Source organism: Toxorhynchites rutilus, chromosome 1 (assembly GCF_029784135.1).
Source record: "Toxorhynchites rutilus septentrionalis strain SRP chromosome 1, ASM2978413v1, whole genome shotgun sequence".
Lineage (NCBI taxonomy): Eukaryota > Metazoa > Arthropoda > Insecta > Diptera > Culicidae > Toxorhynchites > Toxorhynchites rutilus.
This window is the reverse complement of record NC_073744.1, coordinates 20,267,990-20,281,478: the sequence shown is the minus strand read 5'-3', so window position 1 is coordinate 20,281,478 and position 13,489 is coordinate 20,267,990. Positions and strand designations below refer to the sequence as shown.

At 39.5% G+C, this 13,489-nt stretch overlaps 2 protein-coding genes across 2 annotated transcripts in view; one reads left to right on the top strand and one right to left on the bottom strand.

Moving 5' to 3' along the window:
• The window catches only part of LOC129769107 (tubby-related protein 4), a 125,909-nt gene that overhangs the window by 86,740 nt on the left and 25,680 nt on the right, over positions 1–13,489 (top strand). The window lies entirely within an intron of this gene.
• LOC129769121 (uncharacterized) lies at positions 3,130–3,791 on the bottom strand. Its single transcript, XM_055771170.1, has 2 exons — positions 3,619–3,791; positions 3,130–3,560 (listed from the first exon to the last, which is right to left on the bottom strand). Exons 1-2 carry the CDS (start codon positions 3,787–3,789, stop codon positions 3,285–3,287), a joined length of 447 nt encoding a protein of 148 aa, XP_055627145.1. The 5' UTR covers positions 3,790–3,791; the 3' UTR covers positions 3,130–3,284.

Genomic DNA, 13,489 nt, shown 5'->3' with positions numbered 1-13,489 from the left:
ATGATTTGGACAATATTCTTCAAGACATCCTCAAATCCTACATTCATAGGAAAAAGGCAAGCTGCAAATTCCTTGGTTACTTCGAAATCTTTCTCTCATCTAACCCCACTGAAAAAAAAAAAGTCGGCAGCTCGTTCATTCAAACTTTCAAATGAACAACTTTCGCTTCTAACTCAGCCAATTTTCCAGTAGCGGCTTCATTACAAATCAAATAAACCATTTTCTGATTCATGCGTAAAAGTGTATATTTCACACAATTTTCCCTGGAATACACGTCCTTCATCCGCCATTTTTCTTTTTTTTACTAGTGCTTCAATTTTTCTTCAATTCACACAACACACGCCAGAGCGATAAAAAAGTGATTGCCAATACACACTGAAATGATGAACTCGACTGCCCCTTAATGACGAGAGCATAGCAAAATCGAATGAATTTTATCCCAAACTTTCTCTTTCTTATGTACTCTAGTGTACATACATCCCATACTCTCTCATAAGACTCTTGAGAAAGCTTCCAGCCAGCGTTTCAGTTGCAGTTTAAACTGGATTCCTTCCAAACGCATATTACACGAAATCGATATTGGGATACATGTTATGTTGTATATCATTAGACAGGAAATTTATCCAGAATTTTCGTTTAGCTTGAAGCAGTGACTATAGTAAAAAAGGGAAACAATTTGATGATTAAAATGGGTATGTAATTTCGATTTTAGTACTCATTCGTTTTCCCCACAATGCAACGAGCAACACAATGCACAATGTGACTCGATGCGTATTATGAATTATTCTCCATTTACCGATAATAGGCATTTATCAGAATCAATGGAGGAATGATCTTGGAGATGATCTTGGATGGTTTACTCTATTCTCTATTCGTTTTGATAAGAGCCTGGCTCGAAAGTATCAACATTTATACAGATTTCATTAGATTGATGCTCAGGTGTTTTTTTTATCCCATTTATTTATTTTAGGCTCATTAGCATTTTAGCTGTAACAGAGCCGAATTTTAATCGTGTACATTTCACATGGTTATCATATCTATAGTTAGCAAACTAAACAGTTGCCATTTCGCCAGTATTCCTTCTATACCATTGCATATGGTACACATTTACACAGTAGCCATTTAGGCGTAAGAGTTTTCCTTCTGTTCTTTCATTATCCAGTTAGACCGGACAGCGAAGACAGTTTATTGATCATTGTTGAGTTATTTATAGAACAGCAGCCCGATGTGTCTTGCAGAGCAGAGCAGTTGTATGGATGAATCGATCTTATTTCGACCGTGGATCGAGCTCCCATCGCTGATGATTGTTGCGTGGACGTAGTTATTCTGTAACAACACAAAGATGGTCAATGAGGGCCCTGAGTTTTGAAATCACTATCGATCGCTTACTAAGCGAACGCGCAACCAATGTGGCTACGGAGACCCCAATGTTCAGGTTGTTATCCATACAATTTGTTCTCATACATATTTTATAAATTTGTCGCTACGGCCAAATTGGTCAAATTGCACTACGAACTGCTGCCCCATCCACCGTATTCTCCAGATTTGGCCCCGTGCGACTTTTTTCGTTTTCAAACTAGAAAAAGTCTCTCGCCGGGCAGAAATTTGAGTCGAATGAGGAGGTCATCGCTGCCACATAGGCCTACTTTGCAGACCACGAGAAAATGTATTTTTTAGATGGAATAAAGATGTTGGAGCATCGCTGGGTCAAGTGTATCGAGCTAAAAGGAGACTATGTTGAGAAATAAATCGCCACTTTTCCGAAATTTTTGTTTTTTTGTAGGCTAAGCACTTATCGGACTGCCCTCGTAATATAAGAAACTGTTTTTCCAGGACCTCCATTTGATGTATCAAAAGAGTAAAAATAGCAAATTTCAGATCAATGAAAAAACTCGATTCAACTGCAATTACTACAAACAATCACAGTTCTACGTCAAATCTGTCCGTGCCCCTAAGTTTATCTACTTTCTTTTTATTTTACTAAACGAGCGAACGTACTTTATCCTCATAAAACGAGTTCAGCCATGTTCATATTCAAGAGTATCCGATCGAATATCCGTTACTGATTACTCTCTAGCACCGGATGGTTTTGACTGTTCCTACTTCTTCCGAGGATTGCGTGGAAAATGTGAATAGTGACTGCATGGCACGGGCTTTTGATATTTCTCCGGTTAGTATTAGTTACACAAAGGACTACGGTGCCTTTCCCGGCGCTCGTATTAGTACTGTAATCTCAGGCGTCTACTTAACAAACGATCATCCTGCCAAATCTCGGTATAATCGAATCACAATAGAAGCATTTGCTTGTACAAGAGCGTTCCAACTCCTAATGGTTTTTTTCTTCCTTTCTGCAAACATTAGGGGAGCAATCCCCCAACTTCGGTACGCGTTTTGCTTCCCTCCGGAAACACCAACCACGAGATGGTGGGGGAGAGATGGCAAACGAACAGAAGCTGGATGTCTCATTACTTCCCCTTTGTCCGGGCACATGCTGCCAACTGCTGCGACAGCCGAGGAGTCAAATATATGTAGAAATAGGTCAATTGCAGCTGACAAACAGTTTTCGCTGTCTATAATGGCACATTTCCCCCCCTCTTCCTGTGTCATCATCCTGTTTTGCAAAGACATTCCGAACACTGGCGAATGTTGTTGGTACTTCTGTCCGCTTCTGGTAAAGTTCACGATTTCTCGACGAAGGAGAAAAATGTACATAGAAAAGCATGGGGAACATATGACTCCGTACGAACTACCCTGGCAGCTTCTCTGTTCGATTTATATATGTCTCTGTTTATTTTTTGGCGCCCTCGTTACGATTTATGTTTTATTTGGTTGACCTGTTTCTCTCTCTCTCTCCTCAGCACGATGTGGATTTCCAAAACACGGTTGTTATGGATGGTTATTATGTCATGACTCATGCTCTTCAAATCGGAGCGCATATTCCTCATCGTGTCGAAAGAATTGGGTCGTAATTGGAGATGACGTTTCGTTCTTTTGATATAGGGATCGAATTTCGTTCCACTGTCGTTCCGAATCGCCGGGGCTGCCGGAAAGTGGTGGAATGAGCCCTTATCAAGTGCTTGTTATTTTGGGTGGTGATAATTGAAGGGAAATCAAAGTGATACGAAACGATTCAATCCGGGACACGGAATGCGATCTATTTGCCGAACAGTGGGAATCGTTGAACTCAATTTTGTTGGATTATGATTCAAAAAGATTTTTCAAACATTGGTTAATAAACGAAAACTTTGACACACCCTCAGAACGACCGGAAATACAATTGGTTTTTAGGACTTTTGCATCATACGCTTCATCTTCGTTGCTAGTAACTCATCTAGCGATTTGTCCATTGGTTCAAGGTTGTCGGTATAATCATCCTTACTGACGTTGGGAACGGTGGCGATGTCGTTTTCATCACTGTTTCTTTCGCCATTGCCGTTTCCTTTTTCATTATCTATTGCAGGTATTAAATCCGCCTCTTCATTTGTTTTATTCGTAAATTTTTTGAAGCAATAAGCGCACACACCCGAGCAGCAGAATTTACTGGTTATCCCGTAGTATGGCTGTAGATAAGAATAATCTAGTAGAAGAATTTTCTATGTAAAACTAGATCCGACCCACTTGTTCATCCCAGTGGCAGTACGAGGTCATCAGCGTCTGTGGTCCATACGCATAATAGTCGCAATTGCTCGCGGTCAACACCTCACGAAAACCACGATTGCAATATTCATCCACTTGAGATCCCAGCACCACCGACAGGCCGACACCTAGAACAATCCAAATCAATCTCATTGCGGCGTTAGAACTACCGGTAGTGCCATGCCTCTCGAGATATTTATACCGATTCTCCGTACCTTACAGCCCATCCGTTGAGCTATGGAAATTTCATTTTATCCCGCAAACTGTCACACATTTCACACTTTCGCACGGTCGCCTATTAACTCAGTACGTGTCGATGAAAATGTTAACCTGGTAACTGAATTTTAATTGGGCTATAGGAAACCCCGGCTTTGTACAAATTTTCCAAATGGAACTGAAGCCTGTGATGTAATTTAGTTTCTTATCGAGGCTGAGCACACTCTCGGAGCGCGGGGGATCATGTCCCACTCCAAGGACTCCCCCCTTCAAATGGAGGATGGGGAAGCCCGGAACGAAACGGTGATGGTGGCATTGTGTAATTTTCTCTCGCCGAGTGAATGCGCGCTTTCAAGGCTGACTGAGCGAAAGCAGTCAATTTCGTAGCTTGTGGGTACGTTATTCCGCTTCATTTGTTATTTATGAAATCCGAGGATGGGTTGGTGGTATCTGTTTGTGTCAGGGCAAAATGACGGGCGGGTGTTTTCTGCCATAGTAAAATTTCGGAGTCAGTCAGTTGTCAAATTATGTCGGGAGAAGAGCATGAATATAAAGAGTTCGTACGCCGAGCAGAAAAGATCACAGGGCTTATATAGGAGCGTGGTATTGAAATACTTGGTTGTTATATTGTCGAAGTTTATGCCACGTGAATTAGCGAAGCAACATGTTGAATTTTAAATTGATCAGATACAATATGAGGTTTTGTTTTTTTAAAATGCGCGAAATTTTATAGAATCAAGAATAGACATTTGTTCAAAGTATGTGCTGATGGTTTATGTAAAGTTCTTTTTGAATTGCACTAAGGTTCTTTCGCCATCTCATCGTAGGGAGCTGGGGTAAGCTCGTCACTGGGGGTAAAACCGGCACCCCTTGAGTTTCAATAGAAAACGCTAATTAATGTTAGGATTGATTATTTTAGACGCTTTAAATCAAATCCGATCGACCGTGATTCGTCAAATGTTAAAATATGAAACAAATCGAACGCGAGTGCCGATGATGTGCAACCGGATGGGATTTTTCGATAGTGGAATTTAAGTTTTTATTCTTGAATGAGGTTTCAAATCCTTTTTCGTTGTTCTACAGTTTATCTCCTGTATTGTTCACTATCACTGGGATTCGAGTTGAGTTAAGTTAAAGCAAAAAAATGAATAGAAATAGTGTCCTTAAAAAATGTATGCTGTTGGGGTAAGACCGCCACCCTTTGAGTGGAGTAAACCCGGCATGATTTCCAGTTAGTTGAAGGTTATTGGGACATAATTTCCATCTATTTCAGATGCCTAGCAGCTCCCAAGGAAATCGAATTGTGAGAGTGGGTCCCAGGAGAACCTCACCTTTGCAAAAGAGGCTATCGTTGATGGGGTTCCCGGAATAAATCGCCACAGAAAACGACTGCAACAGAAACCACCGCTTATAAAATGTGTAGTAGGCTATAAATATTGTGGCGCGGTATTGTATTTCAAAACAAGAATTAACCGGGCAAACGTATCGCCCCAGGCAAACGTAACGCCCCGGGCAGACGTATACCGTCCGACGCTCGCTAGAGCTCGGTCGGACATTGCTAAAGGATCGTATCCTATGTTTCAAACTAACCGGGCAATCAGTGGATCCCAGGTTTGCGTGCGAGACACCGCCGCTTCCGACGGCGGGTCGGCGGTGGACTCGGATTGCGTCATCTTGGCGGCATGGGCCGCCTCGATTCCTTATCCTCGCCAAATGGGGACTTCGTCCCCATTACATTGTCCTCAGAATAAATTTCGAAAAACGAGAACAAGAGAATAAATTTATAATAGAAATGTGAGGCACATGATGTTTTTCCCGCGCCAAATATTTCTAGCCTACTACACTTTTTCTAAGCGGTTGTTTCTGTTGCAGTTGTTTACTGTGGCGATTTATTCCGGTCACCCGTTGATGGAGTTTCTGTCAAACGTGCTTCCAAGATTTTTGAATCCCCAGGTCTACATTACAGGATCACGTTTTGTGAAAGGTGGTAAGCTAGAAACCAGGACCTAGATTTCATCGAACTAGTAATTGAGTTGTGGTTTGGTTTGAGGTGCCGCATGATACATTTGCCTAATATCAAATTCCTTTCTTTTCCATATTCCATGTTCACCGGAGCTTGTTCCGACCATATTTCCGGAATCAGTTGAGCGATTCCAACCATATTCGATAGCGACATCTAGAATTAGAATACCTACCATTTGGCGGTTGCCAAATTGAAACTGGTTTAGCTGGTGTCAAGTATATTCATTGACAAACTGAGGGTGCTGATGTTACCATCATGGGGTGCCGGTTTCACTCGTACTGGTTGGTGAACTCTGTTTTTATATCAGCTTTGACAATATGTGCCTTCATATCTTACAAAACTCTGAAGTACACGTGACCAGAGTGCAAGTCGGTAGAAAATTTTTTGACGAGAAACCCCCCGACACCCACATAACGTGTGACGTTAATTACTCGGCCACAGGAGCACCGTTTATATATATATTTACAATAAATGCACTTTAAGATTTGCTCAAGAAATACACCAATAACCCGGATGCTTCGGTATTGCAAGTTTTTACAAAATTAAAATTTAAAACAAAAATGTAATTTATCAATTATACAGGGGTGTCCGTCTTTCCTAACATGTCCGTCTTTCCCGACTTTCCCCTACATACAAAAGTCCAGAACGACATTTACTTACTTGGTAACTTTATAAACGAAATAAATTGTTTCTGTTAATCTCAATAACCTCGAGAAGAGTATCATTGCTTCATTGTGGTCAAGATTAGCTTATATTTATCGTTGTTTATATTTGTCATCACGGCTGCACAATTTGCACCACCAAGCAATCGTCCATCATAGCATTAAAAAATTGGGCGATTGTTGCATCGCGACAGTGCCAATTGCACATGGGAGCAGATACAAATGGCGTAGCGAAGATAAAAATAGTAACGTACGGGTTATGAAGCACGCACGTACGCACACAAGTATCAATATATCAATGGCTTAAAGCAACTAAACATACTTATCTCCGTTTTGGGCTCTTCTCAACAGAAGCCACTTCTGATAATATTGCTGGTCTAGATCAGCTTAGCTGTCATCCTTGGTGGAGAGAGTTTTGCTACCGTCATGCGAAACCGAATCCCACATAAAATTCCAGAACATTTACTTTCTTGGTGAGCCGACGATAGTCTAGATTAATGATTCCCCATACAATTGTGTAGCTCAGAACCTTAATGCAATGGCTTCAGTTTGATGCAATGATCAGAAACATCAGCGAGTGAGTAATTTGGTTGCGCCCACAGCTCAATCCGAAACGAAGACATGTCATGACGCACAACAAGGAAGAACAAGCGATGTTCATTGCCTTGAATACAGAACGAGACTGAAAGTTTGCCTCAGCGAGATCCAATATTTATACTCTAGGAAAACATTTCCCTTCGTTGCTCGCCGATAAGTTGCTCGTTATTGACGGCACGGGTAGAAAAGCTCACGAATCAGCAGAAGAAATGTATGGGAAATTGGAAAGCTTATAGTTTTAATGAATTTGAAACCATTTACACACCAGAGGATTGTAATGTATAGCATATCAAACAAATCTTAGAGAATTCCGATTCGTTTTGTATGTAAATCTTTATTTTAATAAAACGTGACGTGTTTTCTGATTTGGCACTCTTAATCAAAGACGAAGTTCTACGTCAAAAAGCCGCTCATCCATCGAAAACAAGAGCTCGTCAGGGGTCTTTTGATATGATGAGATAGATATTGTAATAATGATGCTTGATGAAAGTTAAATTATTTTTTTAAGATTCATTAAAATGTTTTCAATCAGGTGGCTATGAAAAACATGGAATACAACATTTAAAATTTGTCCATTTTCACGAAACACCATTTCCACCACTGTACCAAACAATTTCACCATCCAGGAAATAACATATCTCGCGCTACTTTTGAAAAGGTCCTATGTCGCAAATGTAAACAAATGGAGTTAATGGATGCACACTATTAGTTTTCAATCTTTGAGTGTATCCCAAAATAATCGTTCAAGTATCTATCTATTTCACCTTTTTATCACCAATACAAAAAATGTCCAATGTACAGATTCGGATTTTAAGCATTCGACTGTTACTTCGGAGGTCGCTTCCCTCCGACGCCTGATATGTCCGAAGTAACAAAGCAATCAAAACAACACAAAATTTTATTATAATTCGGTCATTTAGAGTTTTTGTATCTTTCGGGTGTTCTTATCGCTTTTAGCGCAATTCAACAAGTATTAACAAAGAATGAACTGCCTTTAGCACGAAGTGCTAAGGCAGGGGTTTGCAGTTTTTTTTATGGCAGAGCACTTTTTATAGCAAAATTTTTTGACGGAGCACCTACATTTTTTAATCAACAACACAAATCCTATTTGCATTGACATTACCCAACTGGGAACAACTCTATTACGGTTGCGTGTCGCAGTTACACGACATCTGACCTGAAGTAAACAAGATAAATCACTATATGTCCCGTGAAATTAAATTAAACAATGGTTTTTTCAAAGAGGGCTTTCAAGTGGGAGCATTTGCTATAACTTCGAGGAGCGCAAATTTCCCGCGGAGCACCATATGAAAACCCGTGATCTAAGGCATCAACCTTGAACCAAAATCACGGAACAACAGTTACTATTGGTTTTTCAGAGTTATTTTTGACAGTTAGTGATAAAAATCGATTCCTTTTGAAACAATTCGCGGAACAATGTTCCGATCTTCATTTTCGTTTTTCTCGAGTTAGCGTAAATGTTACATAGGACCTTTTCAACAGTTACGCGAGATATTATCCTTCCTTAATTCGTGAAAACCCGTTTGCCGTGCTTTACCATGAAGTGCGATATAGTGCATTCCACCATTAGCACACAGAGAGGAAAAGCAGAAGGGAAACACACGGCTTATCATCGCGTAACCACCACATCAGCACCAGCAAGTTTGTGTTTGTCCATTTCATAGCGAAATTGATGGTAACAACTGGACAAACCAACAAAACATATCACACCCACTGCAATTCATTGTCCCGTGTGAGAGTGTGAGCGAGGAAGAGAAAACATGGAAATCCAATTATGAAGCATGTATGAATTATGACTCAGTCGATGGGCTATGCAATTTTGAAGGGTTGAAAACAACGCGCCAACAGCGAGAAACCCAACACCGCCTCGTCCTTCCGTCGAAATCCATTTGGTCTAACGGTGTTGAGATCCAGATTTGGCATAGCTACCCAATAGTTGTTTCTCTCTGTGTGTTTCGTGTGTGGGAAGTGAATTGTTTTATTAGGTCTACCCAGGCAAAACAAGAGTTCAGATCCTGCTTCATATTTCAGCCAGAGAGTCAGGGATAGTGGTGGCTGGAGCAGTAGCAGCAGAGTACAGCAACTCGGAAAAAATTCGCGGCAGGTTAGCGGCATCAAAATAGAACGAATGTGTATCCTTCAAGCCCTTCGGGAGTTTCTTTTTTGTGGGATTGTCTGAGGATTACTGTTGAATTCTAGGGAAGATGATTTCACTGGAAAGTCGTGTCATAGCTTCATGTCTACTTTGAGATGTATGTTTTATTACCACGTAAAAAGTTTTATGGAATAGCTTGTATTTGTAAGGTAATAATGCTTCTAGATATGGAAAAAAACCCTTACCATTCCTTTTTCACTTTTATGCTCATGATTATGCCGGAGAGCGGTCTCCGTTTTCAGTTGAATTCAATATGAAATCCTTCCCATTCATGTAGCGAATGTGTGATGAAAACATGCAAAACTACGTTTTTATGGGAACTTATCGACTGACTTTGATTGACTAGCTCTGTAGCCTTTAAATTTTTGCGTTTTGCTATCGGTTAGTAGCATTATATGTAATGTAAGTTCTTATGTCTCTGTATGGACTCTTGTTATGTCTTATGGTATTGCCAACCTTAGGTTTAGATTAGGGCCAGGTAGGTTAAGTTAGGTTAAGGTTTTCTAGTCGTTTTAGCAAACAAAAATGCTAATTCAAAGCACAGGTAATGAATTGTAACTGATGAAAATGAAATAACTAAAATGAAAAAGAAAAAAAAATCTCTAGCCAGTTGTGATGTTAAGGGGGTAGTACACAATGAACACCATAAAAATGAGATTTCCGTGACTTTTTTCAACGAGAAAATAAATTACTATGATTGATCAGATGTCACAGTTTTATTAGTTTTGTTAATATATAATTTAACAAACAAAAATAAATTGGTGCTAATTTGACTGTCGGGTTATTGAACCCCTGCAGCCAAAATCTTGTAAATTTGTGGGAAGTTTTTCTAGTGGACCGATTTCAATTGTGTTTTTTTACGTGATCTTGGATATATTTCCTGTCATCGTACGTAGGATTTTTTTCAAAATATTGATTTTTCAACGAGAATGGCGACATTTTTTTGTTAAAAGTTTCCATAGTGTACTACCCCTTTAAGCTAGGATCGACAGCTTATTTTTTCATAGTAACATATCTTGCAATATGCGTCCGAAAATTTGAATGTACTCGTAGTTAATGTTTCGAATGTTTTTTGCAGTCAATTCTATACATATGTTCCTTCAAAATCGTCTAGAATATGTTGAACGTTCAACACTTTCACTGGCAAAAAGACGTCCGTCGAGCTCTCGCTATTCTCATGTGCAGACCTATGCACATGGATTAATTTCATTTGTCCAAACGAGTTCGGGAATGAAATCACACAGCTAGCGACAACTTTCCTGCTAATGCGAATGAGATCATATCAGAAGGAGAGATAATTAGCGCAAGCTGACTAACTACGGAGCTCTCGTAGTAAAAAATTATCATTTGGCAGTATAATTAGAGCTAATTAATTTCTTCCCTGTACTTGCAGTTCGGAAGGAATGAATTATCAGCAATGTGTGAGAGTGGTTAGATTTTTATTGTTTAATTCTAATTGTGACACCAATGGTTGATAGATAAAAAAAAAGAAGGACAGTTCATTTACATTATCACTGCACTGGTGTACAGTATGTGTTATAACATTAGAACCCTTCAACTTTTTTTTTAATTTCCAAAGATATGTAGATATGTAAGAGTTTTCGGACCATCGGTCAATTTCGAAAAATCATAACTCAAGAACAAAAAATAACGCCTCTCTGATTTTCGGATATATGTTGTAAAAAAACCTATATAGCGCCCTTGACCCCGAGACCGTGTAAACTATGGAATACAAATACAATTAATAATTACGAAAACAAAATCCGTTTTCATCGCATGTATATTATAAGCTAAGCTGATTGGCTTCAATTTGATATGTCGATCATCGGAGTTAATCAAAGTTCAAAAGGTATAAATTTTGGAAAAAAGGTATTTTTGGAAATAGGAAAAGTTAATTTTTCGAAGCACCCTAAAATGAAAAGGAACAAAACTATCACTGTATACAGCCATTTCATGCCAAACCGATATAGTGGTTTACGGATTTTCGTGAAAAGTGGTAATTTTGTTCTTTATCGCAAAACATTGGACACATATTTTTTTGCATTAGGGGGACCATTTCAATTTTGGGGTAGTCCCAAAAATCCATTTTCCCCTTTTTTCCGAAACAGACTTTAAGAAAAACATGAAAAAAATATTATCATAACTCAAGAACAAAAAACAACGCCTCTCTGATTTTCGAATATGTTATGTAGAGTGTGACTCACTCGCATCAACATTTTCTTCTAACTAGCGCATACCGGCTCTCTATATTCGTCGTTGAAGGGAAAAGGGTTTTTTTCATAAATAAATATTTATTTTTTTCGTTTGTTTTTTGTTCTTACAAGTTAAGTGAACAGCTTTTGCTTTGCATCTTAATTCTAGATATAGAAATTGCATTTTGAAATGCATGTTTGATATGATTAGTTTTTTTTTTCGATGTCGAATGTTGGACATTTCAAATTATTTTTAAAATTATTAAAACTAAAATTATTAAACTACTTACTTAACCTAACCTTAACCTAAACCTATGAAATTACTATACAAATTCCGAAGAATCAAATGCTCGAAATAAAAGCACCTCTCTCCAAATTTGTGAACCTATTTTTGGAATTTCACTTCCAGGGTATCCAGGTAGGCCCTTTCGTGAATCTCCGTAGTTCTCGCCCAGAGGGCAGATTCAGGATTATCTTCAGAAATTTATTCTGAACGCGTTGGAGTCTCATCCTGTGTGTCTGGGCACAGCCCTTCCAGACAGGAACCGCATACTTAATTGCAGGGTAAATGATCTGCTTGTAGACAGCCATCTGATTCTTCGGACAAAGTTTAGAGTTTCTGCCAATCAATGAATACAACGACCGGAGCAGAATATTGCATTTCGTGACGTTTTTATTAATGTGAGATCTAAAAATCATCGGCAAAAAGGTGCAATATACCATCACCGGGAAGCGATGGGATGTCCGCGGTATAAATGTTGTACAGAATGGGCCCAACGATGCTTCCTTGGGGCACACCTGCATCTATATTAAAATGCTCTGAGCACACATTATGCAGGGATACCCGAAAGGTCCTTTTGGAGAGATAATTTCTGATGTTCTTAATAAGATACATTGAAAAATTGAATCTGCAAGCTGCATAGCTTGTACACCAGACCATCGTGCCACACATTATCGAAGGCCTTTTCAATATTCAAGAGCGCCTGTTCCGCTGTACAATATTAGTAACTCTAGTGAGTTGATGGATGGTGGACATTCCCTTACGGAAATCAAATTGTTTCTCAGAAAAGATACCATTCTCATCCGCGAAAGCAAGAATTCGACTCTTGACACACTTCTTGAAAAGCTTAGAAACGGCAGAGAGCAAGCTGATGGGTCGATAGGTCTTAAGAATAGAAGGATCTTACCCCGGCTTCAGTACAGGGATGGCTTTAGCTAACTTCCACACTGAAGGGAAATAGCAAAGCTCCCGGCATCTATTGTATATTTTTGCTACAAAAGCAAATGAACCATGACTCAAGTGTTTGAGCTCAATATTAAAGATGTTGTCAAAACAGGGGCCGTCATGTTCTTGGAAGATTTGATAAGAGCCATCAGCTCATCAGCCGTGACTCTTGATTCCTCCGGAATCAAGCTGTCCGATCGCTCAACCATGGTGACCCCTTCAACTTCAGCCTGCTCATAAGGGCTAACGATATTTCGCCCAAGATTGTGTGATAACACAAACTGTTGTCCCAACGCATCCACTTTTTCAGTGGAAATCAGCAATAGACTACCTTCTCGTGAGTCTCCTGACGAGAACAAGGGAGGAAATGGTTTAGGTTTCTTTTTTAGCATGTTTGTCAAACACCAGAAAGGTTTAGAGTGGGGAAGAATTTGTTGAAGTTTTCTCTGAAATTGCTCATTCCTAAGATCTTTAATTCATTCCCGGATTACCCTGGTCAGATTATTAAATGAAACTTTTTTATCGCGGTCGCCAGTACACTGGTATTGGCGCCGGTAGGTACTCCTAGTACATATCAAATATTTTGTGGAGCTGTCAATTTGGAGAGAGTTACTCACCCGATATTGTTGGACTGGGACCACACTGTCACGGGCAATTTCAATTACTTACTGGAGGGATTTCAACGCCAGATCAACTTCCATAGGGGAATCCAAAAGTAGAGCGGTGTTAATGCTGTTGTCCACAATTCGTTGGACCATGATC